The following is a 26,442-nucleotide window of genomic DNA, read 5'->3' as shown; positions in this document are numbered from 1 at the left end:
CCAAGGATTGTAAGTGCATAGATTAAACCACAAACCGTATTTTTTTTTTACATTAAACTGCTTTAATAATAACAGATTTGTAAACTGCAAACATTTAGTTATGGTAACCTGCAAGGTAGAAGAATATTTCTGAGGCTAGTATTTTTGAGATGACAGATAAATTAGGACTGCATCAGGTTCCTTGATAAATTTTACGGTGGACACATGAGAGATTTCCTTCCTGCACTGCAAAATAAAATGTATTAATTTAATACTTTCTATTCTTGAAGTCCACCAGCATCGTTATACCGGCGACAGTTAAAACCCCAAGCATAAAATAAGAAGCTCGGAACCGTCGGAATGATAAAAAAAAAAAGCAGACAAATACGAAATGAGGAGAGAGCGCCCTGGAAAAGCATGGACGAGCCAGAGCAGCCGAAGCGGCACACCGAACTACATTTTGTTGACACACCCAAACAGATTTTTCCCTTCTGTCCATCAAGCCATGCTATTTATGGGAATACAGGAAAACGTCAACTTGGAAGGAAAACATTTGCCTAAATTACGGTGATTGTTAATGTTAAAAGCTTGTTTTTCCATGAATCCAGATGGTGGCCTAGTATTGTTCGTGTTCCACAGAGCCATAGATCCGCTGTGAGAGAACTGTCACTGATTCAGTCCCCGGGTCTAAAAGTCAGCGAAGGACAAACGTTGTAAAGCCGCTCTTGGAGCCAGAACGGCGCCCTCTAGCGTTTTTTTATTTCGCTAGAAATAAAAGAATTCTATTAATACAACTTTTGTGTGCTACTAGCGTAGACTATGTCCATTGATCTGATAAGAAAATTTAACATCACAAAATCACAAAATAGCCAACCTAATTTGGTCTTTATGAACCAATGTCACTGCCTAATTAATGTTAAGCAACATTGCTGCTCGTTTACATGAAAGCGTTTGACCACTGATACAGAATTTCACCTGAAATAAAACTGTTTACAGTATACAGCATTGAGCCGCTTCATTTTAATGTGTTGTTTTAACTTAATTTCTTTAGTGACAATATGGTAATAATTCTACAAAATCTAAACTGAGCTAGTACTTTTGGATCATGCCAAAAACTGGAGTGATTTCAACTAGCCTATAAACACTTGAGCCGGGGAAGTTGTGACGTTGTTGAAGTATTTACAAACCCAAATAAAATACCGGAGAAATAACTAATGATTGTTTGGGTACAAGTTAGGAATTCTTCATTTTGTAGCTAACTGATAAAATATGTTTACGGCTACTGTACAGGGTTTTCGTGTGGCGGTGACGGCATTAGGACCTGGAGCAGCGCGCTTCGAGTAGACAGATCATGCGAATCAATTGAGGCCACTGGCAAAGCAGAGACAGTTTGAATTAGTGAGAGGCATGGACGAGGTGCTGCAGGCAGCGGCAAGCTGATCTTTCTGTAGAGCTTCATGACCATCTCCAAACACTGAGTTTATTCAATCTGAGTTGCTTATTTACGGTGTTTACTGTTACTTTACAATTTGCGTGCAGGAAATTCAGCGATCAGATGCGGACTGTGCGAATTTATGCTTCTCGTTTTGAGTTTGTCGTCGGACCGTATTGGATGGCTATGGATTCGAGTATGCACTGAGGCTGTTTTCTCCTGGATCTACCAGTCTTAATGGAAACCATGTCACCCCAGCAAGAAAGTACGGGCCAGAGTCGGTCCGCGTCTTTGACAGGGGAAGTTAAGGTGTGCGCTCTACCTGAAAACAAGAAGGTACCGACTTCTTACATTAATCTCTAATTTCCGTTTGATGTTACTTTGGCAGAAAATAAACGGTTTGCAGGCGCATGTAACACTTTGATAGAAAGCGTACATTAGTGTATCGTGTGATTACAGTAGCAATTAAAACTTAATTGACGCGCATTATGTTAAAGGACCATCATTCGCTTGCAAATCGAAACACACATTTGTCTAATATCAAGTAACATTTACATGGGTGAGCGTGTTTTGTATGTTAGAGGACAGCAGTAAGAGTCTACTCCTTAAATGGCATTTAACTGCTTTTTTATCCAATGCATAAAGTTAGCGTAGACCATTCTAGATGACCACAAATAAACAAGGATTTACTGGTTGTGCAAAAAATAAAACGAACCTGCATTCACTCAGTCTGGTAATGCCATGCTACTAAATTGCAGCTTTCACTTTTAGATGAGGGGAATTACTCCTTAAAATAGTCACATATATAAGTAGTGCAGTGAGTCTGGCTGCTGCGGTTAGCTATTCCCCCTGTTTTCAATAGGCTGCCTGTGTAGGAAAAGCACGCTGAAGTCCACCGCGCGCGGCAGGAGAGTCTCGCGGCGAACATGCGCGGATCCCCGTGGATTTTCACCGCGGTACCTTTTTCCTAAATATACTATGCTGCCGTGTTTAAGCTGAAACTTGCAGTCAGTCGCTCGGCATGCCAGCATGATGTCATCTGTTGCTGGAATGTATAGTTTGGCTTCATTAATGTTCTTGTTATATGCACTATATAATAATGATCACTATGAAAGCCTTGTTTCTGAAATCTGGTCGCTTAACTGTATGAGGTACTGTATGTCATTTCTATATCAAAGGTGTACGTTGTTTGACGTCCTTCTGCTTTACCTATTTTGCTATTTTGACCATTTTAAAATGTTTTCGAAATGTAGGTAGCTGTTTGTCGTTTTTTATTTGCAGACGGTAAAACCAGACAAAAATTGTGTTTTAATAAATCGTATGTATGATGAAGGGGAAAACATTTTGACTGACAACTTGAGAGGTGTCGTCTTTGTGGTTGCCAGTATAAAGATGACAACACCTCTATCTCCGTTGCTCCTACAGTCATTATGTTTATAACGCATCACTGCCTCGGTTGATTGTAAATCTTAATTAAAGAAACAAGTCGTCTCGATATATGGATTTATTATATTGTAAAACGCTTGCCATTATAAGTAAAATGCACAACATATGGATTCGGAACAAAGAAAGGGTGAAGTAAATTAATATTTTTTATGACCATCGTATTTTTTCCTTGCGTCTAACGGTCACCTGTGTTTTTAATTCTGCGCAAAGGAAAGTTCGGCTCAGCAGCGCTTGCAATGACTCGGACTGTGCAATAACAGCCTGAGCCCATCAGGCTGGCGGAAAAACTCTGCCCTGGCATGACACAGGTTTAAGGACTGCGTATGTGCAAAATCGCCATCCAATTCATGGACAGGGCTGCAGAAGGAGCATGGATACCCCGGCAGATTTAGGGGAGGCGGCACTTTACAGAATGTCTTGAATATGTAAAAGTGGGCGTGGTGGGGGTCAAGGTGACATTCTGTCAGGGGGCCCAGATTTTCTAGCTAAAGCCCCTGCTGACAGTCTAATAATATAAACACTTAACCAAAACACGAAGAGCACTATTTCATTTATTCAGTTGTGTTGAATAATTGTTAGATTTGGTTAGACTTGGGTCGCTTCTCTCATGCCATCGCAGTGTCTAATCTGTTGCAACAGGAAATTCCTTCAATTTCATTCAATCATATTGATCTATGAAAGTGTGTGAATATTTACATGATAAATAATGAAATCATCTTAAAATGAAAACTGCTTTCTAATTCATAGTAGTTTTCCATGCTGTTAGTATAACTATATCGGCATACCGGGGCAATTTTTGAAATTTTACTTTCACTTTAAAAATATGATAATAATTATGAATATTAAAACAAAATTGAAAGCTCTAGAACTAAGCTAAAGTTAAAATACTACAGAGGCTTAAAGATATAGAGTGTCAAGCATATACAGTACGTTCAAAAGTATTAAGGGAGCCAAAGAAAATGTTTAAATTATTTTTATGTTGTTGTAAAACTATGCTATTATGCCTGTCAAAGTGTGTTAGCTTAGCCATTTCAAAGTCTCTGCTAAACTCACCCCAGTATTTCCAGCAACCGTCTAATACAACCATGTATTTTTGGACTCGACCACTAGTACACCTCATATAACTAATAAATATGTAATTGATTGATTTTTTTTTAACTAAGTAAGTTAAGTGAGCTGGTGGTGAAACTTAATGAATCCATGGAACGGCTGGGGTGCCCCTGAGGAGAGGTTTGGGAACTGAAGTGCTGTTCATCTAGCCATCCAACTAGATATCAGTAACTTTTTGGAGAACAGAGTGTTACTCGTAATTTGCAAATGCTCTAATGGTTAATAGTGTTTTTCTTCTGAGCAAATGTGCACTTACTAAATAAGTAGCTTAAACATTTCTTTTGACTGCCTAGGGCTTTTGCACAGCATTGTAAGTGTCCCTGTTCAGCCTTTGCCCCATCCCCCCCCCCCCCCTCCCAACCAATATTCACCCCACACATACATAGCAGTGTCCAGTATAACAGGGTTAAATGAAAAGATCCTTCTTATGCTCGCTGTCACGTTTTTGAACAAAATGAGAAAAGCCTTTCGATACATTGCAGGCAGATTGCAGCCTCTGTTTTCTGGATGTGCTGTAAAGAGGTGTAGCTGTCAGATTCTTTCCCTGCTGGCAAGTGGAGGTACTGCATACAAAATAATTTAAGAATTTTTCCTGGAGATTTATGTTTAAAGTTCATTCCCCACACAAGCTTGTATGGTGGTGGTGTTATGGGGGGGTCAGGTGACCGTACTCGTGTCCCGAAGGTGGCAGGTTTGAGTCCCAAAATCCAAGCAAGTCCGTGAACAGAGGTGTTTCCCCTGAGCTGTGTCAATAAGAGATCCAGCTGAATAAATAGAGGATCTCCAAGGGTGTTTTGGGCAACGGTGTCCATTAAGAAAAACACTGCAAGCAAATCCATGGAGAAGCCTGAATCTGGAGGAGCCCTTTTTCCAGGGACAAAATCTTTTCCAGATTGAAACATTCCCTGCTGTTCAGTTTTGCATCATGAGGGAGTTTGTTGGAAAAAAAAAAAAAATGTTACCAGGACTCCTAGGCAAGTGGCTGCCGATGAAAGCAGCATCAGTCTAGATGAAATTAGGTCTAAATTGGGATTCTAGAGGTTAGACTGATCTTTATAAACTTGTCAGCTATGTGCATTTTTGGTTCGGTGTTGGTACTGCAGAATGCTCCTTGATCCCTGCAGACTTTTTGCACAAACATCTCTCCTTATGACTCCTACTTTGAAGGCTCTCCCTTAGGGAGTGAACTGGGGAGATGTTGTGTCCTGGAGGGTCCCCAGGCCTCCCCTGTGTGTGTCTGAGGAGGGCGGTAACTGGAGTAGTGTGCTGATAAGCTTAATCTGCAGCAGCGTCAAATCAAATTGCCATGAGCCACATGTGTGGTTTCCTCTTGAACCCTGCCAGTCCCCTGCAGAAATGGGAAATGGGCCATAAATCTGATTCTGTGCTGCTTTGATGCCAAGAACAGACAGATCAGAGTTGGGCTGTTTTTTGTCTTTTTTCATTCCAGGGAAAATATATTGTGTTTATAGATGTATAGAAGATAGTCTCGATGACAGGAGTTTTGGGAGGGAAAGAAACAGACAGCCATAGTCAGTTGAATATATTTAGCTTAGCAGGGTGTTGAAGGTTTCCTAGACTGGTTGTCTAGTCGAATGTCACTCAAAAGCAGCCCTGAATACTTTAACATTTCCTCTCAAGAGATTTTAAACAGGCTGAGGGAAATATCGAGTAATCTTTCACAAAACAACTGTGAAACCGTCAGAGTGTTAGAAGGTTTGTTTTACTAGGTGACTTATGTGGCTCCTTCTCCTATTTGTCCATGAGGATAGAACAGGTACCTTCTAATGCGCAATGATCCTACTGAAGTTCCTTGTTACATAAACAGAGAACATGTAAGCCTCTAATGCGTTGATTGTTACATAGGGTTCATTTAAGGTACACACTGATGCTTTTTAATGATATCTAACAGGCTTTCTACAATGGTAACATTCAGATTTGTTTTCCAGTTACATATTCACATTGACTGTAGATACATAAATGACTACCTATAAGCGTGACCTCTGTCTTTTTGAGATAACCGTGTATTTTTTCTGCCTCTTTCACTTATTGACCCATAAAATGAAAATGTAAATATGCATTGCTTACACTACAAAAATCTGACATGTATGCTGTGTGTGTAGTTTATACATGGTGGAACTTAAATTAATGTTTGGGCAATTAAATTAAAGCCTTGTGTGGAGAGTAGTGTTTGTTATGTGCTTTCACTTTGTATTTAAGATTGTGGCAGGCGAGGCGCTGAGCATACAGTGTTAGTGTCTGGATGTGCTCAATATCACTGAAGGTCAGACTGTCCAATGTGTTTGAGGCATAGTGTTTTCCGGAATTGACAAACATAAATCCTCAATGTTTTCTTTCCCATTCTTCCTGCTTAGAAGATGAAGAGTCTGACGCAGCGACGGCAGTCTGCCCCGTCTCTGGTCATCAGCAAAGCACTCACCAGGACCAGAACCATCTCCAGGTACTGATCCGGCCGGCCACAGTCGAGCGTTGGCTTGTTGTCACCCAGGTGACTGTTGTCTGTCTGCAGACTTTGCTGCCAGCGAGTTGAAACATATGACTATTACATTGCTGAAGTGTGGGAGGATTAATGACTAACTGGTTGCTATATGATTGAACACTGCAACATTGAACAACTATAGTTAAGCATAACATTGAGCAGCTATACACTGAGTCAATGTATTAAAAATGACAGGAATCTAATGGCAGTTAGTAGTTGCTGAAATATTGCTTATTTACTTACATGAACATTTTACTAGGGTAGGACAATTGAATGGTATTGATTGACTCCCTCAACAATAGGATTTTTGTATGCGCATCAGATTGCAGTTGACGCTTCATGTGATACTCAACGTGACGCTAACATTCCTGCAATGTATGGATACCGTTGCAAGTGCATGAAGTTGGAATGTCGTTAAAAGCATGGCAGACCTTCTTATTTCAGGTTTGTTGTCTTTAAGTGAGCCTTAACAAATAGTTCAAGTGCAACAGAATGGTCTCAAAGTACGAAGAAACCTGTTTACTGCTGAGCTGTGGGCGAGAGTGATGGTGGAATGAGTTTTGTGAGGTTATGGAGCTTAGTAGCCTGACCTTTGGGCTGTCATTATGTGCAGTCAGGGGTCAATGGTGAGGTATTTTAAGAGTTTATAGTAATTTCTGAAGACAACTAGGACAGTCATGTGAGATTTAAGGAGTAAGAGGATCAAAGGTCATGTGGCATGGACAATAACGTCTGCAGATCTTTGTCGATGGTGGTCGAACCCTGAAATTTGTTGTGGTCCAGTAAGCCATGCTCATTTGCATTTGCTCTCTGTAGTGAATATATACCTCATTGTGGGTACGGTCCCTACCCCTCCCCCTGCAAATCATGTCTGCTCCCTTGTCAAAGGTAATTCAGCCTTCAGGAATTCATTAGTTTCACTTCTGCCACTTACAGACATCCTTAGTCGCCTCATTGTGTGTTGGGATGACAGGCCGCCCGTGGGTAACTCATTCAGAGCTTCCAAGAGAGCTATCTTCCAGCATAGTAGATGATCACCATTTCCCCTGCATCTAGTCCCAGACGTGGTTCCAGACCTAAAACCCTACGACAATCTCCAAACCCGTTCTTAGCTGGTTGGTGACTTTCTTTTCGCCACTTTTATAGTTCAGAAAACCTTATGGCTTCCGGTGAGGGGGGGGGGGCTTAGCATTGGAGCATTTGAATGGGGGACTGGCACTATGCAGAAGAACCACAGGCCATTCGTCACACAGGGTGACGCTACCACTGTCACTTCTGAGGTACCTGCTAAAGGATACTGGAACGTTCCGGCGAAGAGGACCGACATTTGAAACAATCCCAGCCAAGGAAAACATCACTGGGACAGCAGAACTCTTCAGAATAGCTCTGCAGTTTTTTGTAATTTAGAGTAGAAATGTAAATGTTGCATAACCCTGAGGAATGTCTTTTCTGTTCTACCTCTTACTCTTTCTTGTCAAGGAACTTTATTAAGTTGTGATTTACTGCCATTTACTTTTAGATAATCTTTTTGTTAAAGTACCATATTTCAGGCACAGGCAAACAAAAATATTGAAAAGAAGACAGGTATAATCCTTCTGACAGAAGAAAATAATGCAAACATCGGTTCTAGGCATTGCGGTCTGAATTTAAAACACAGGGTTCCTACACTTCATCTGTACCACTGATAAGTGATTGTAGTTTAGGGTTTTGTTCAGACCGGTCTGCCTGGGCTGGTTCCAGGTTTTATAAAAGATGTTTCAGGGATTATATGCGGGGTACCGCAACAGAACACCGGTGATGTGCTAGTATGTTCTTGTATTGGTTGTTGCCAAGGCGATGTTAATTTAATGGATGATAGGAATCTTGAGGCCCGTGGTGTGGAATGGGAATCCCAGGGACAGTGTTGGGGGGAGGGGGTTGCATAGATCACATTTGGGGACCAAAATGTCCCCCAAAATGTGATAAAACCTGAAACTTCCTTACTTGTAGGGATATTTTTCAGGTCCCTATTTGGATAATCTCAATCTTATAAAAATCCGTAAATGCAATAAAAAAATAAGAATGCCAAAAGTTTTGTATTTTGTTTGGTTGCTTATGGTTAAGGTTAGGGCTGGGTAGGGGTTAAGGGTGTTGTGAGTAGGTGCGCCAACGTGTGTGTGTGTGTGTGTGTGTGTGTGTGCGCGCGCACGCATGCGCTCATAGACCTGAGTCTCTTTCAGTCATGGAGGTCTGTGGTGACTCACAGACAGCTGCTGCTACAGATGTTCTCATCGCTGTGACTAGAAACATATGGGTCAACGCCCAGAAGGAGGGAGGAAAACGAAAATAAAGGCTGACTGAAAGAGAGAAAGTACAGACTCAGAGATCACCATGGAAACGAAAAAGAGTGCATTTACACATTTTTGTGACTTTTTCACAGACTGGTCTGCGCTGTGTCACCCTCGCAGTCTGCGCTGGGTTTTCACTCAGGTTATCCCCTGGCTCCCTGTTGAGTGGGCATCTCCTTGGAAATAGTGGTGGGCGTCTTATCCCAGAGTGACTGAAAGGGAAATTACCTTTTAGCTTGCGGTTTGTGAGTAGTTGGACTTCCAGTGTTTGCTGTATTTTCCTTTCGTCCTTAATTTACTGGGTATTCCAGGGGAAATTCACAAGGAATGTTGTCCCAGTGACTGTATTCCACACCGCGGCTGAGTGGATGTTTCTTTCTTTGACTCCTTGGCCACCTGAATTTAAGTTAAGGGAAGAACAGAAATCTGAGTGTCTGCATTGTAAAACATTTTTTAATGTTATGTAGCTTATGTGAGGCTCTCAGACAAGTTCTCTGCTGTCACAGATAAGTCAGGAATTTTGGATGTTTTCTTTCGGGGACCCTAGTTATGTTTTGTGTGCCTGCTTCATGCGTCCATCGCAGCAAGCCACTTCGCTTTGCCTTGGAATGCCACCTCTCCCTGACCCTGTCAGTCAGACCAAGGTTCCGCCCTCCTTCTCCTTCTCTTAATGCTGACTGCTTGAACCTGAATGGGCCACAGCAGATAACACAGCACACCAGGCAGTACCCGAGGATCTAATGCCATTTTGATGTTGGAATTTTTCTGCTTGTTAGATCAGGAACTCCATCTCAGCATTTCAGATTTTGATCTGCTTATGTTTTTCATTTGCTGCTTAGATTGTTTAGATTTGTCTTCATCCTCCAGGTTTTAGCCAGAACCGACCACCCCCCCCCCCCCGCCCATCACAAGTTCTCGTGGGCTTTGTGTTGCTTATGGGAAAGCCTCCTGGTGTCTCAGTGTCCATCAAAACAGCATTATGAGCAGATGTATAGCAGAGAAGCACTAGGCATAAACAGGAAGGGATAGAGCCCTCCAACAATTTCCTCTATTGTCCTGTGAAGAGATGCCCCCCCCCCGATCTGGTCCACCCATCACAGAAATGAGAGGTCATTTAGCAAATTCTCCCTTTTCCTAAAATCTGGTGCTTTGTCTTTCATACTCCCTCTCCTATGTGGTGTCCTGCCCCTAGATATATGTTCACATCTCCTTAGAGGACAATAGGAATCCAGGTCACAGCACCGGGACTGATTCTGGGATGATTACGGCTGTTGGTATGGCTGAGTTGTCCGAGGTCCGAGGACCTTTTAGTGTGCGGAGAGGCTGATGTTTATCAGCAGGCGCTGATAGCTTTGATAGCAGGATATTCTCACAGAATCTAGTGTTTGGGATTCCTGACCTTTGACTCCAAGAATAGCTACAGACTTGCTTATTGGTCCAATTTAGGAAAAGATGATATAGGTATCATATATATCTCAACATATAAAAGTTTCCAAATTGGAACATGGAGCTCTTGCAAAAAATTTTTAAAATAAATTTTGTATTAATTGCCTGCAAGCTCAGTGTGATTTTATTTGGCGTGTGTGGTATCTGATACTTACTCCTAGGGCTATAGATATGTGACTAAAATCTTATTGAGAATTTTTATTGAAAATGATCACCAGTGAACTTTATCTGGCTACTTAAAATGTAAAATCCTCTAAGTCAGGGGTCTCGGACTCCACTCCAGCAGAGCCCCCGCCCTGCAGAGCTTCGCTCTTTCCCTGTTCCACCAAACCTGATTCAGCTCAAGAAATGGCTCATAATTAGCAGAGAAGTTGAAACATATGTGTTAAATGAAGAGAAGCCCAAAAATGTGCAGGGCTGTGGCTGCCCAGGACGAGACCCCTGCTCTAAGTATAGAGAGACTGATCAGGTTCGTGTCTGATTCACAGTCACTGACGATAGCACTGGTGGCCTGCAGTGACCTCAGCCAGCAGATGGGCCTTGGTCTTAGGTATCTGAGCCGACTGTGACACGAAGGGTCAGGACCTCAGCCTTAATATCAAACCCAGCCAGCAAATTACATAAATCCCAAGTCCCGGTCAACAGGCAACAAATGGAACTCTAGTTGTTTGCATACGCAGGACATCTCAGCCCCTGCTACAGCTGGGAAGCAGTTTTCTCGCTGAAACCTGCCGACCTCTGTGCCAGCTTTAGCCTGGAGCCTGCCAGCCGGGCCTGTCCCCGCATTATAGGTCAAGGGGGCTGTAGGTTTGCTGTCCTTCAGGTAGCTGTTGATAATGAGCAGCGCTGTGGTAGGTGTTGAGTGGCATTAAGTGTTTAAACTCCTCCTCAGTAGTACTAGCTAAGCCTCACAATAGGATCAGGATAAAGCTTATAATTGCATGAGTGGTTATTCTAAATATACACACGTAATGGGAATAACCCATTTAAACCCACACTGAGTGTATGTCACTCTGAAAGTGAAAGTGCGTTTCTCGTGGATTTTTCTGTGCACGCGTTTGTTTCCGTATACGTTAGCCTGCTAAAGATCGTAGGATATTTATGATCACTGCAAATGTGCAGCATGTTCCCCAGGTGGGCCTGATCTGAAATGATCGCAAAATGCCTGACAGAAGGGGACTGATTTAGTTTCTGCTGTGTAACCCTGCAGTTGGTGAACCGGCCGTCCTTTACAGCATGAGAAAGATCTTGTCCTGAACAGCACATATTGGTCTTGCCCTAATTCTGCATTACAGTTCACAGTGTCCTCCCGGGTAACAGCTGGGTGCTGATTACTGCAATGTCCTGCTATTTTCCCCAGAGTGATCCGATTGCATCTTTAGTAATCACATCCTTTTTTGTGTTTTTTTTTTTTGTGGGATACTGTGTGGTGTGTGGATGCATGTGCATCCTGCTAAGCGCTGATGGTGAACCTGCGCGTATGTTTGTGCCCCCAGGGAGGCCTGCCTGTCCCCCATCAGCCCAGAGGCTTGTCCACTTGTCCAGTCATTCCTTGGGGGGTCCCGTCTGTTCATCGCCCATGGCCACGTCCAAATGAAAACTGGCCTACAAACCCAAGAGCGCCACCTCTTCCTCTTCAATGACATCCTCCTCGTCACCAAAGCCAAGTGAGTCCCCCCCCCACCCCCCCAGGTGTGTGTGAGGACCGCAGGGTGTAAATACAGGGGACTCCCAAGTGCCTAAAACCACATCCCCTCTGGCTAAACAGTCGTCTCCCAGCATGCCCTGCAGGAGCTGGGCTGTAATTAACTATCAGAGAGCCAATGGAGTTATTCTAAACCCTGAATGGATCAACATCCTGTTATTATGCGAATTGCAGGACTTGGGCGTGTCTGGCCAACACGCAGCAGAAGTCCCCCATGCGAGCTCCGGCAATGTGGCATCAGCGCTGCCTGAGTCATGAGAACACTTTAGCGGTGCTGCTAATATGTTAGTCGTTCTATGACCCATATTCCAAGTGACACCATTTTCAGAATCGGAGAGAAGCTGGAGGCGAACTGAACTGTTTTATTACCAAAACAGCAGCACAATGTGAAGTGCCGTTTGTGTGTCGTTGTGTTAAGGTTTGGTATACACTCCAATAAGCTTTAATCGGAGGTTAATGATGCATATTTTGGCAGCATGTTTATTTTCTGTGCTGTAATGGGTTTTTATTTATTTTAACTTGACCAGGTTGGCTTATGTGTGTATGATGTCCGTTTCTTTGTATATGCTGTGCGCTTGGATGTGTGTGTCGTGTGCGAGATTGTATGTATATGCTGTGTGCGCGTGTGTGGTTTCTTGTGTACGATGTGTGCGTGTGTGTGTATTCTGTGTGTGTGTTGTTTGCTTGTGTCTGTGTGCTGTGCGACTGCACATGTACGCTGGGCCGTAAGAGCTGACTAACCGTCCTGCCCCTGTCCCGCCCGACCAGGTCCTCCACACACTTCAAGCTGAAAGCCCAAGTGCGCGTGAGCGAGATGTGGACGGCCAGCTGTATGGAAGAGGTGTGTGAGGGCAGCACCAGCGCCGAGAGGAGCTTTGTCATGGGCTGGCCCATTTCCAACTGCGTGGCCACCTTCAGGTACGCCCCGCTCTCCCCAGTTGCCCCCGTGACTGCAGAAGTGCATCTTTTCATCCAAACAAGCCTGAGGCAATAAGAACCAGCAACAAGCCCTGCTCATAAATCTCCATGCCACATAGAGTACCACTCCAATGACTTTTCAATCTTTTAACTAAATAGCCAGAAAACTCTTCCAGGTCCCTGAAATATAATAACATGTATTGTCCGTCCGTCTGTCTGTCTCACTGTCCGTCCATCCGTCCGTCCATCTTGCCCTCCCTCCATCCATCCCAGGATGTGTGGGTTGAACACAATGCAATTACTCATTCCTCTGCACCTTATACAAGACCTGTTTCTGGAATTTAGTTTTCTCAGATTTACTGCTTCTCACTGCTTTAATGAAATATGTATTGCGAGAAACATAAGTCTTATAATGAATGCTGAGCGTGTTCAGAGAGCCCTTTTCAGGCTCCTCAGTGGGGCTCGCTGGTCACTGGAGAGGCTGAATTGGAGCTCTTGCAGAGGCGAGTTATAGAGCGAACTTATAGGTGCGGTTGCATGTGCCAGGGTGCCTGTAAAACTTTCTCCACAAGCCATTTAGTGGGGGGATTGTGAGGCGGCGTAGCTTTACGTACGAGGAGTGTGCCTTTACGAGGGTGTATTTAAGAGAACTGGGCTGGAACTTTTCATCTTTGTTTGGCATTTAACTTTCTTGTTCTTTACTTTATTTTTGTGCAGCTCCACAGAGCAGAAAGACAGATGGCTGCACTTAATTCAAAGGTAAGCAGCCCAGACGTCCGTTCATCACGGGGGCTTCTCTCTGGCCTTTGCTTAAGGGCCTCTCAATGCGTTTCTGTTACTCAAATAGTGACGCTCACTGATTTTGCTGCATGTTCCTCTTGTCCAGCCAAATCAGAGAGGAGAAGGAAAAAGACGAACCCAAGACTGTGCCGCTTAAGATCTTCATGAAGGATACTGAGAGCTGCGCATATGTGAGTGTGGCCGCTGATAGCTGGACATTAGTGTGTCGGCGCCCAAAGGCGGGTGTCTGTACGCTTCTGTGCCCCTGAGTGTACAGAGAGCAGCAATAGCCAGCCTCTCTGGATTTCTGCACAGACCTGTTCAAATTCACACTTATAAGCACGCGCAAGTGTCGGCATGCCTGTTAGGGAGTTCAGAGGGGAGAGGCGGTGATGCACCAGGAGTAGTAGATTTGTGCAGTGGTTTCACACCTTTTTTATATCCCCCCCCCCCCCAACCAGTCAAAGACATTACAAGTCAGCAATTCGGACAGTGCCACTGAGGTCATTCGCATGGCGCTGCAGCAGTTTGGGATTTCGGTAAGTGTGTGTGCTCCTGCTCTGTGAAGGGACTATTCATTCACATGTAATGTTTATAGAAGGTGTGTGTGTGTGTGTGTGTGTGTGTGTGTGTGTGTGTGTGGTCCAGGTATACCTTACCTTGTGATGAATACCCTTTTTTTTTTTTTTACCTTATGGGGACCAGTTTCCTGGCCCTTGTTGCAAGTTGCCAGTTTCCTGGTCCCCATAAGGGAAAACTCAATTTTATAAAAATCTGTGACTGCAATGAAAAAACTAAAAATGCAAAAAAACTCTTGTATCTTGTCTGGTTATGGTTAGGGCTGGGTAGGGGTTAAGGTTGTCATAGTTAGCAGTAGCATTTTTCCCATAGAAATGAATGAGCGGTCCCCATAAGGATATGATTACACGACTCTTTGTGTGTGTGTGTGTGTGTGTGTGTGTGTGTGTGTGTGTGTGTGTGCAGGCTATTGACTAGCATGCTGCTCTCTGACTCCCCTACAGACAAGTGTGAGGGACTACCGACTGTGGGTGATCTCCTGTAAGGATGCCGCCCCATATCCCCTTATTGGTAAGTCCCCACAATTCCCCCCCCCCCCCACCCCTTGTGGTGCATAATTTCGTTGCTAAAAAAAATAATATATTTACAGTTTTGGTTTTGGGGGAGAGGATTTAATAGGAATTTAAAAATTCAATTTCAAATCCAAAGCGTGGATAATGATTTTTATCAAACTTTTATTTCCTTTTGCTTGCATTCTTGTCATGCCCCTTAGCTGAATAACCTTTTTTGTACTCAAAAAAATTTCTTAACGTTTCTTGATACTGTAGAAGGGAAAAGATGGACAGCCCTTAATTTCCTCCCCTTCCTAGGTCACGAGTTCCCCTTCAGTATCAAGATGAGTCACATTCGAGAGCCTTCGAGCCACGTTGCTGGGAAGGAGGCCGCTTCTCCTGCGGGCCAGCAGGGGGTGGGGCTGTCGGGGCGGCCTCCCCTCGACTCGCAGTGCCAGTTCATCCTCAAGCCAAGCCACGCGGCAGAGGGACACTCACTGATGGGTAACAGAGCTCTCCTCCCCTAATGCAGTCGAACCCGGGAACCTTTAAGGGAATCTTAGTGAAACGATGGAATGAGAGAGAGAAAGAGAAGAAGAAGCCAGCTGGGTGGGTGGAAGAGAGGGCTGTCTATGTCTCGGGCTGTTTCCTGCAGTTTTACGCTGCCTGATGTAACCACACGTTTCCCCTTGAATTCCTACAAGTATGTGTCACACAATTATAAAACAGCTTATGCATGTCAACACCATCCTTCTGAGCCAGATGTAGTTTTACTAGAGTGGTGGATCACGGCATAAAGAGTCCCCCCCCCCCCCCCCGCGAGTGTTTTTCTGAGGCCCTTGTTGCCTCTCCCTTCCTCTTCTCCTCCCCGTCTCTCCGCTTTTCCATATCTCGCTTCACAGCGCTTGTTCATTTTTCCTTTCATTCCCACATTCTTTTCCGCATTTTGTTTCACCTCACAGTCCTACACTCTTCTGTCCATGTTGTATTAAGTCCAGGTGCTTTGGGAATCATTTTGCCGTGTTAAAAAAATAGTACAGTATTTGCAGTGTTTGTTTAATAATATTTCTTTGACCAACCTTCCATCCAAGTGGTAATAGTTCAATTCTAACAGGTCTGGATGCTGTTGAGCGAAATGGCTACTTCAATATTAGTTTAAATACTAGAACTCATGGCCATAAGTGGAATCTAGTGGGAGAACATCTTAAAATGAATTTGAGATAGTACTTCTTTACACAGCGTGTAGTTAGAGTATGGAATAGTCTTCCTGCTAGTGTAGCGCAAACTAAAACCCTGGGGTCCTTTAAATCAGAGCTAGATAAGATTTTAACAACTCTGAGCTATTAGTTGAGTTCTCCCCAAATCAGCTTGATGGGCTGAATGGCCTCCTCTCGTTTGTAAATTTCTTATGTTCTTATGTAAACTCAGCTATAGTGGGTGTGTAAGGCCATAATGTCATTAATCAGTGCCCTTTGTCCTGCCTCCAGATCCCCTCAGCAAGACCTTCAAGAGGAAACGATCTTTGCTGAACTGGGCTTTCTGGAAGGGCTCCACCACGCATCTGGACGGGCCGCCCCCTTCACCTACCTCTCCACAGCCTGGAATGCTCTTTGGCCTGCCGCTCAGCGCCGTTTGTCAGGGCGACACCCTCCCGAAGCCCATAATGGTGAGCGCTCGGATGGCACCATTTCCAGTCTGACGGGAACCCCTCGCTCTTCAGCTTAGGACCAATGGAATTCTGCCATAAATCTGTTACATGCCTGTCATGCTGAAATGATTCATGGGAATTTAACTTTTGCATTAATGTTCTCAGGGCAGAAGGAAAAAAATGATTGGTTTAGGGAGATAACCAATCAGGTTGTAGCAGAGCTGGATCTAAGCAACTAGAGGAGGCAGGACCAATCAATCAGATGTCTTGTTCCTGCCACCTCTAGTTGTTTGGACCCACCTCCTCTACAATCTGACTGGTTGTCTCTCTGAACCAATCATTTTTTCTTTTGCCCTCAGAACATTTTTGCATAAGTAAAATTCCCATGAGTGCCGAAATGGCTGTCCCACCACACAAAGTGACATTGTGGGGAAAGTAGCTTCTCACTTCAAAACAATCCTTCAGTTCCATTGAATGGCATAATGCATAACAAGAGATTTTTGTAAACTTCAGTCACATTATCAAGCCATTGGGAAAAGCACCATCTTCACAGATTAGCTTTAGTTTGTGATGTTTGTGAATTCTTGGAAAAAAGAACTCTGCTACTGCGATAATGATAAAATGGGTCCAACGGGAAAAAAATCCTGTCCAATTCCAGTGCTAATTGGTAATTTCTCATGGGTTTAGCTAACTTTGTTGAAAAAGTAAGGAAAATGAGCAAGGTTTTTTATTATGTTCATATGAAAATAACAATCATATAAGGATATTTTTCTTCCCGTGTGAGGCATTTACAATAATAATGACTTGAATGTTTGCTGCCACCTCTCTCTGCCCTTATTGCTCTGCGAAGGACATGTTGGACGTGCTGTTCCACCACGGCCCGTACACCAGGGGAATCTTCCGGCGCTCAGCCTCCGCCAAAGCCTGCCGGGAGCTGCGGGACAAGCTAGACTCCGGTGCACAAGACATCCAGCTTGAGCACGAGGCCATCTTCGTCATCGCCGCCGTCTTCAAGGTGGGTTGCTGCTGAACATGTTGGTGCCCCCCAGTGCTTTACAGCAGAATGTTACAGTGGTTTTGATTGGTGCATGATTGTCATGTCTTACACTGTACAGCAGAATGTTACACTGGCTCTGATTGGTGCATGATCGTCATGTCTTACACTGTACAGTAGAATGTTACGCTGGCTCTGATTGGTACTTGATTGTCATGTCTTACACTGTACAGTAGAATGTTATGCTGGTTCTGGTTGGTGAGTGATTGTCATGTCTTATGCTGTACAGCAGAAGGTTATGCTGGTTCTGATGTATGATTGCCATGTCCTACGCTGTTGTGCATCACAGCTGTACATAGCTGTAGTTTGTGCAGGTTGCAGTAATTTATGATTCTTAATTTTCTTGCTTTTAAAGACATTTCTGGTGCCCCTGACATAGAAATGCATCTTGGCTGTTCAGAGACCTATTTTGTTTCCATATTGGGAGTATTATTTAAAGCCTGTGCTGCTGTGATGTATTTCTTACTTTTCCTCTTATGAAGGTTTTTAGTGCGAGCAGCCTTGGAAAGTCAATAAACTGTCACCATCAATATAGCAAAGCTACTGCTCTCACTATTCAGGGCAGCTGTCTTCCTGAATGACGATGGAAACAGTTCCTCCAAAACCTGTAACATTTACCATCAAAGCATTTATTGGCAAAGAATTGTACCTGGAAAGATGAGGAAATTTCTAGGAACAAAAGACAAAGGGAGGAATGAGTGACTTACTTTATGCAGCAGCTTCCAGGGGATCAGGTAGATGAACCTAATTAAATTTAAACCACATGCATAAACCCATTCCTGGATCAGTCAAGTATAATTGAATTATTTTAGATCTTGTGTGGTTTTTGGGTTTCAAAATCAGGACAATAATATAACTGAGCAAGAAAATCCTTCAAAAAGATGAACTTCTGTGTATAAGTCCTACACTGGAGGCCAGTCCCTGAATAGATCCATGAAAGAGATTGGGACATATTTCCTGGCAAACCCAACTTGGCATCTATGTGCGAAAAACTAAATGTTGACAATACAAGCAAAATCCACTGAACTGCTGTGGGTTAAATCACTCTCTATAATAGCTGCTTTGTAAAAGATCCATCGTCAGCCAGAAAGGGACAAGCTGGTACAGGAGAATGAAGCCTGGTTCCTGTTAATCAGAGCCAGGCAAGTTGAGAAGTGGCTCCAAAATGATAGTTCACCTGGAAATACAAGAGCAATCGTCAAACTGACCAGAAATATACAGTACCGGTCAAAAGTTTGGACACACCTATCCATAGGTGTACTATTCTCTACATTTTATAGTTTTTCATCAAAATCATAAAATACCATATATGGAATTATGCACTGATCAAAAAAAAAATAATTTGTTTGAGGGCAACTCTGTGGGTGGGGACTCAGAAGGTTGCTGGTTCAAACCCCTTGGTCAGCAGAATGATCCAACCTTTATGCCCTTAACACTAATTGCTCCAGGCACTGGCTGATCCTACACTCTCCTCCACACCCGTTCCATGATGTGTCCTCCTGGGATGCTTTTCCAGCTGTCCTGAAGGAGGTCCCACATATTTGCTGAGGCCACTTTTCCTTCACTCTCTGGTCACTCTACTATGAAGGTGGTTTTGTGTGCCCAGATTTTTGTTTGGTATTGTAGTTCCTAAAAAATCCTATATCCACCCACAGACCTGAATGACCCTAGATGAGATTGCTCATCCAATGGAGGGTAGTAGATACACACATAAACACATGCAAGGATAATTGAGAGTCACAAATTTATCTGAAGTGCACATCTTTGGATTTTGGAGGAAACTAGAATGTGCCTTATGAAACCCAGAAGGATATTTGGAGCACATAACTAGCATTCAGCTGTGGATCCTTGTGGTTGGGTGCAGCGATGTTCCGACGTTCCCCTCTCAGCATATGATGTATCTCCAGCTTGGTGCCTCCCAAGCATTTAGAAAGTGGCACTGCAATTACTTAATTTAGCCTCTCTGTTGCATTGAGTATGAGGTTGGCATGTAGATCTCGGCATAGGTTAGAGCGTGCCCACATGCTTGTGGTCCTGGGAAAGCGTGCGCTGCCTCACAGTCCTGCACGGGCTTGTTTATCGTGCCGCTTGTGTAACGTTGCTAAGTTGATCCTAATCACATTACGTGTGGATTCTCACACTAATGTTCCCTGCTTTGGTGTCCTTGTTATATGAACGGTGACACATGGAGGCCAGATGTCATTATGCAATGGCTAGGCTGTGTCTGTGTATATGTCTGTAGATGTGTATAAAGTGTGTGTGTGTGTGTGCGCGCGCGTGTATAATGTACTTTCTCCCCCCCCTAGGAGTTTCTGCGCAACATTCCTGGGAGCTTATTGTGCCAAGATCTCTACAATCAGTGGGTTGGGGTTTTGGATGCAGCAGGCGAGGGAGAGGAGGAACGTGTGCAGGCCACCCAGAGGCAAGTCTCCCCAGCAGGGAAATTCAGTGGGTCGGGCTTATGGGTGGACGGCTGGACGGCTGTGACTCAGGCCAGCTGATACCTGTCAGTGACGACCTGAACGTCCCATACTGCTGCAGTGAGGCCTGGACTGCTGAGGGCCAGACATACACACCCAGTCCATCCGTGTAGTAACTCCCAGGCCAATGCATGCTCACTGCTCCAGTTACCATCCCTAAAAGGCAAGCGAGAGCAGATGGAAAGAAGAGTGAAAGTGATAGAAAGAGAAAGAAGGAATGTTATGTGCTTGCAGTCAAGTTGGAAGATACATTTTTAGAATAGGGCTCAGATGTCATCAGGAAGAGGAGTAGGTTCTGTGTTCTCTGCCCACTGTTGGTGGAACAGCAGACTGGTCATAACTGGTTCTGTGTGTCTTTGCTTCTCGGGTTCCGCTTCTAGGTTGGTGCAGCGGTTGCCAGTGGAGCACCAGCTGCTTCTGCGGCACGTGCTCACTGTGCTGCATTGTGTGGACCGCCACTCCGATGACAACCAGATGAACGCCTTCAACTTGTCCGTGTGCATCGCTCCCAGCATGCTCTGGGCCCCAGCCCCCAGCAGCCCTGAGATAGAGGGGGGGTACACCAAAAAGGTGAGCCTCCTGAGGTCTGAGTCTGCTGCTTGTGGAGCGCACTGTGTATTCCAGAACTTTCCAGTTGGACTGAGGAGTGCATATGACCACCTCTGCCCCCTTAAAGAAAATTATAGTGTGAAAAGTGTTTATCAGGTGTTGCTGAATAAATCAAAAAATTGAATGGGTTTTAAGATACAAAAAAAAATCATACAACAGACTGTCATCTTCCCGTCTTTGTTCATTTAGTTAAATAAAAAGTTCCTTTAGAGTAGCCCAGTAGCTAATATCTGTGTTTATAGCAATGTTGTGAAAATTATTGTGTTCTCTGCCAAACATGTCAGTAAATTACCAGCAATACTGATTTTGTTTTTGGTTTTTCAAATTTTTAGTTTTTCCATTCCAACGTGTTTATACACTTTTTTTTTTTTTTTTTTGCACTCAAAGCCGAGGTTCACTGGAAAGTATTTCAGACATTTCCTTTCGATTACTGAGGGCAGCACTCTTCTTGTTAATGGGTGGTGCAAAACCTCTTTTCCCACAGTTTGTTTGTTTGTGTTTGTGGTGGAAAAATGTGAGGCCTCTGCATTTCACACTGCCTGGGTCACAGAGGCGGCCAGAACCTTGCGAGTTGAGGATAGTGGATATACAGCCCCCCCATCACAGAGGAAGGCTTATTTTCAACTGTCCCTCCTTCCTGTGATCCACAGATGTAATTTAGATGATTTTCTGTGGCTCTACATTGCAATAAGTCGGCAAATGACTTGTATAAATATAGTGCTTCTTGTCAGCCTTTGACAGGAGTCTGAATTCAGCCAAGTGGCCTTTGATTACGGCGGCAGTTGGAAAAACAAGATATGTTCGTCCTGTATTTCTTTAGAGAAGGCTTTGACAGATCATTGGAGAAAGACTCTATTTGCTACATGAACCACAGTGTAGATAGTTTCTTTAGCAAAAGAAAACATCTACTGTTTTGGTACACTAGTTGATAATACATTAAAGGGGCAAAAACAGTGTTTGCCCAAGTGTAACTGCATTTTTGACAAATCTCAGCCTTGGGAGTTTTGACTAGGGGGGTGAAGTATACACTGAATATAGAAGATGCACTGGGTGGCCTGGAAATTGGGGTTTATCCTCATGAATTTAGGTATGGTTACAGCTAAGAGGGAACGTTCCCCGAACTTTAGTGTTAAGGCCTTCTCAAAGTTGGCAGAGAACATTCTTTCTGTAACATTAACCTTTTACATTTTAACAAAGGCTCTGGCAATGTCAGTGCTATAACATTTTTACCTGAACATCCTAATATTGTTTTATGAACGTACTATATGTGTATGCTGCGAACACAGCACCCGGCCTTGAACCCATGACCTTTGAGGTAGAAGGTGTCAGTGTTACATGCTGCCCTTCAGTGGGAGAGAAGCAAGAGCCACTGGACCATCATCCTCTGCATTTGTAAAGAGTGACTAAACTGTCCTGTTGTCTATTTGCAGGTTTCTGAAGTGGTGTGTTTCCTCATTGAGAACCATGCCAAGGTGCTGAGAGATGATGGCACTGCCCACTTCAGGGAATTCCCCCAGAAGCGGGGTAGCAGTGACCAGGGGTCTGGTAAGGCCTCACCTCTTCTTCTTGAAGTATTTAATTTATATGGTTTTGTTTTTATCAGCTATACTAATGGGATATATGTACCGTTGTAGATCTAACTGTTCTGCAGTGATTGGCTCACTCTATAATGGTCTTTTAAAGTTTGCCCATTTTGGTAAATACTGGCATTGGATTGGTCGGTTATGGTGGAACAGTAAAATTTATGAACTGCAACAACATGGCAGGATGATAGCATTGTAGTCAGACACTATCCAGAGTGTGTATGATTCAAACGGAGTGAGAATAAAGTGAATACACAGCCAGTTCTCCTGCAGCACCGAGCTGTCAGGAGATGGCTGGACCGGCCTGGATTTCACCTGGCTTGGTGCCCCCTGGCGCAGTCAATGGAAAGGGCCAGTTGTTTTGCTCTTGCAGTCCTGTCTGCGTTAGCTGACCACATCCCGCTAAGCCACAGCTTCCTCAGACAGTCGCCATTTGTCATGAAACACTTTCATTTGCAGTCAGTCTACTTATGTCTCTAAATTGCACTTCTGTTGAGTGCGCTCTCAAATTTTCTCCCGGTCATTCTGAAGTTAATTTTACACCAGCTGCGTTTGTCATGCTAACGGATAACTAAATGTTGGAGCGTTTGATGGACCAATGAAGATTTGTGTGCTAACTTTGTCCCCTCGTTCTGTCTGTCCTTGGCCACAGACGTGTCATCCTTCCAGATGAACGACTCGTCTTACGACAGCCTGGAGAATGAGCTGAATGATGACACAGAGTCTGCGTTCCAGGACCTGCGGCGGCGTAGAGACAAGCAGGACAACTGGAGCCGTGACTCTGTGATCACGCTGAGCGACTGTGACCTGGACCAGCCTGATGCCAGGCCGGACCCCGAACCGGATCTCCTGCAGCTCCCTCCACTAGCCCACTCCAGAAAGTTTATTCCAGCTATACGCCAGCCGCACCCCCGGCCACACCCCTATGGGGACATGACGGGCCAGGACCTCCTGTGTCCTCCTGGCAGCGGGAGGCGATTGCGTCGCTCCTCTGAGCCTAACATTCGGCACCCCCCCGCCTGCCTGCCCGGCTTCCCCCAGGAGCACTCCCCCGTGATCCGTAAGGCAAGCTACGATGCTGTGACGGCCGACACCAAGAAGGAGGAGGGGGAGGAAGAGGATGAAGAGGTGTTTGTGGGGCACATTTGCAGTCTGAACCTGAACAGCCAGATGGAGCCTGAAAATATCCAGGATGTCCAGAAGGACAGGAACCAGGACAGGAAGACCACCCAGAGCACCGCAGGCCGCAAGCATAAGCAGCCCCCCCCACTACGCCTGGATGCCAGCTGCTCCAGCCTGTCCTCTCCTGCGACGTCACCCTCGGCATCCTCCATGAGCTCGCTGGACAGTGCTTTCTCACAGTACTCCACTGACTATGCTGTCTTCACTCCAAACGAGTCCTGTGGCAGCTCTCACGGAGCACAGGGGAGCACTTCTCCTTACTCCCCTCCTTTCACCTCCTCCAGCACCCCCTGTCCAGCCACCAGCTCCCCAACTCCCTCTAGCCAATTCTCAGTGACGGTCCCTGTCCTCCCCATTGCCCAGCCCAAGGAGACATCTGACTGGGTTCAGCACCGGACTGCTCACGGCCTGCACCCCAACACCTGGCTGAAGAGGGACAGCCGCTTGTCGCTGCTGCAGAAAGACAGGGTGAGTCAGGAGAGTGCGAAGGAGAAGGAGCCTAGTGGCAGCCCTAGTACTGGACTCCATTCCAGGCCCGCAGGGGCTTGCACTGGCCAGGATGAGACGAATGACAAAAGAGATCGGAAGAGATCCCAAAACCACGGAGGTCTGTCCAAGCGGAGATCCAGCTGCCCACCCACATACCAGCAGGCTATTCTTCAGATCCAAAAGTTGCCCTTCTTCCAGGCCAAGGACAAGACACCGACTGTGAAGGAGCCCCAGCAGCTTCATGGCCAGGCCTCTGTGCACAGGCTCCCTGTGGGGTCAGACAGCACAGGAAGTGCTGAGACCTGCAGTAACATGGCAGCTTCAGGCAGTGACTGCAGCCAGCCTCCCCAGGCAGTGTTTTTCGGACAGAGCCAGTCCTGTGTGACCCTGCGCAAATGGCCCACGCACCCCCTCAGCCCCCCCACAGCTTTCCCGCGCCGGGCGTCTGAGCCCTCTGTGGTCCTGTCCAGCAGTCAAGAGGAGCCGACTCACCGAAGCGTGCCGGACTGCAGGCTCCGTGTGTCTGCCGTGGACATACACCATGACAGGGCAGGTCGGGACGAGGAGATGAGGTTCTGCCTGTCTCCTTCTGCCACCAGGGCAGTGGAGAAGTACTTTTCTGCGCACACAGACCCAGAAGTGTGTCTGAGTCGCAGCCAAGAAGTGGCTTGGGCTATCGTCCAGGGCAAACGAGAGTGGCAGAGTAGGAGGTGCAGTGACCCCAAGTTTGATGACTTTGACCAAATGTTGTTTGCTGAGGAATCTTACGTCTGAAAATGAGACCTTTTTATATTTTTAGTGTTTTTAAGCTATTGTGAAGTTGTAGTTGAAATTCCCTTATTTGTGTACTTGGGATCAGGTTTTATCTGTTGTATGTTGCTGCCGATCACTCCAAAGTGTTTGTATGCTTGCTCACGCAAACACGTCATTGCAAATCATCAGACATCCAGCTGCTGCTAAAGGCCCGTGTTTGAGGCATGAGGCCTCGGGGGCTGTGGGCCTCTGAGATGCGACTCTCTCATGCCAAGTAGGGGGTGTTCTTCATTGTTTCCTTCCTGTTTTGTGACCGGTGAGGACAGGAGGCACCACTTCTTTTTCTCCCCATGTCTGAGCTCTGCAGTCTCTGAAACGCGATGCACAAACACACAGGCATGCAGGATGTCTGCCTCGGGCTGTTATGTAGCAATATGGACGTAGAATAGTGGAGTATAAATGTAGGGGACATAATGCATGTAGGCTTACACAATTATCTAGTCTGCCTATCTTTAAAAAGTCTATAAAAATATAAAATGTGCATCTTTAGAACATTAAAAAATACCTTTATATATACCTTTATATATATATAGTGGGAACAACACTGTATGTGCAGAGCGCATGAAAGATGTTGTCTAATGTATAGGCCATCTGTCGTAGATCCTGCCTTCAGAACACGCAGTGTGGGAGTGCTGATCAGCTTTCAGCAGAAGTTTACTGACATGTCCTCGTGGCTTCTTTAAGTAATCAATGAAGGTGTGTGCGAGACGAGGACCTGTTTGCGCATATATTATATGATTGCACATCAGTGTGTGTGTGTGTGTGTGTGTGCGTATGTGGGTGAGAGAGAGAGAGAGAAAGAAAGCTCATATTGATCTGGGCTAATACAGTCCAGTACCAGGAAGGAATGTGGGAATGTTTGTCCTGCAGAAAGTTGAAATATTTCACAACACTTAATTCTGCTCTACTTTTAAATCCGGTGCTGCTTTTGGATATAGGAATCTCAGTGTGGTGTGAGACACAGAGTGTGAGTGTGCGTGCGCATGTGTGGTGTTTAAAGCTCTAGATGTCAGCGTGTTTGTACAGGCAATTTTTTCTTGTAATTTTATTTTTCCCAAAGTTCTTTTAACAGATTATATCGCTGCCAATAATGCACACTTGTATGATTTTTGATATACGTTATTGCGGAAAACATTCTATATATTAAATATATTCTATATTTTCATTATTTCCATTCATTTTGTTGGATGTGTATAGTTGTCTATTTGTCTGTATGATGCTTCAGTGCAAAATGCAGTCATTGTAGGAGCTGAAGGAACCCGAAGGTGTATTTTTGTATCGGCGATCCTACTGCTGCTGCCCCATTTCGGGTATATTTACGATAAAATCGCCTCATTTGTTTATTGTGTTAATCTGATGTGTAATGCACACATGAAAGGAATGACAGTGATAATAATAAAGCATCACACTCCTAATGAAACATTACACTGATTCAGTTGCATCCTCATTTCCCTATGCTCTGTGTGGGTATGTATATGTGTGGTGGAGAAGTTATTCTTTCCCAGTTCTCCCAGTGCTAGAACCCAGTTCTGGAAGGCTGACTTCTGGCAAGTCATTCAACACACAGTCTAGTGTGTTGATATTAAATTAACCTAGTTCTGGTGCAATGCTTGAATTCAGATAGGCTAAGACTGTTGGTTAATCTCTGAACACACATTTGGGGAGGGGGGGGGGTATATTTCACTAGGACCAGGTTAGCCGGGTCAGTACTGTTTGCCTCAGATCAGAGTGGAAGCCGCCTCTAACAGAGAGACCAGATGCAGAATCATACCGTCTCCCTCGCACATGGTCATGATGTTATTCCAAAGGTCAACAAGGCTGTCCAAAAATAATTCATTGACATGTCGCTTGTGTTGCTGTGTTTGAGGTGG

The 26,442-nt window shown here is 44.8% G+C and overlaps 1 protein-coding gene across 2 annotated transcripts; it reads left to right on the top strand.

The window, feature by feature from the left end:
- The first annotated feature begins 1,199 nt into the window (after positions 1–1,199).
- On the top strand, positions 1,200–25,996 carry arhgap20 (Rho GTPase activating protein 20). Of its 2 annotated transcripts, XM_023827617.2 has the most exons (16): positions 1,637–1,747; positions 2,274–2,367; positions 6,343–6,428; positions 11,737–11,907; positions 12,714–12,863; positions 13,581–13,622; positions 13,750–13,834; positions 14,105–14,182; positions 14,666–14,732; positions 15,032–15,217; positions 16,201–16,379; positions 17,212–17,376; positions 19,722–19,837; positions 20,276–20,465; positions 21,935–22,049; positions 22,740–25,996. In XM_023827617.2, the coding sequence occupies exons 2-16, from the start codon at positions 2,338–2,340 to the stop codon at positions 24,530–24,532; spliced, it is 3,453 nt and encodes a 1,150-aa protein (XP_023683385.2). In that variant the 5' UTR covers positions 1,637–1,747; positions 2,274–2,337; the 3' UTR covers positions 24,533–25,996. The 2 variants fall into 2 exon arrangements, with proteins under 2 accessions (XP_023683384.2, XP_023683385.2); XM_023827616.2 differs by lacking the exon at positions 2,274–2,367 and having other exon boundaries at positions 1,200–1,747.
- Positions 25,997–26,442: the final 446 nt, after the last annotated feature.

This window comes from Paramormyrops kingsleyae, chromosome 16, assembly GCF_048594095.1.
Source record: "Paramormyrops kingsleyae isolate MSU_618 chromosome 16, PKINGS_0.4, whole genome shotgun sequence".
Classification (NCBI taxonomy): domain Eukaryota; kingdom Metazoa; phylum Chordata; class Actinopteri; order Osteoglossiformes; family Mormyridae; genus Paramormyrops; species Paramormyrops kingsleyae.
The sequence above is the reverse complement of the archived record's forward strand: the minus strand, read 5'-3'. Positions and strand labels throughout refer to the sequence as shown.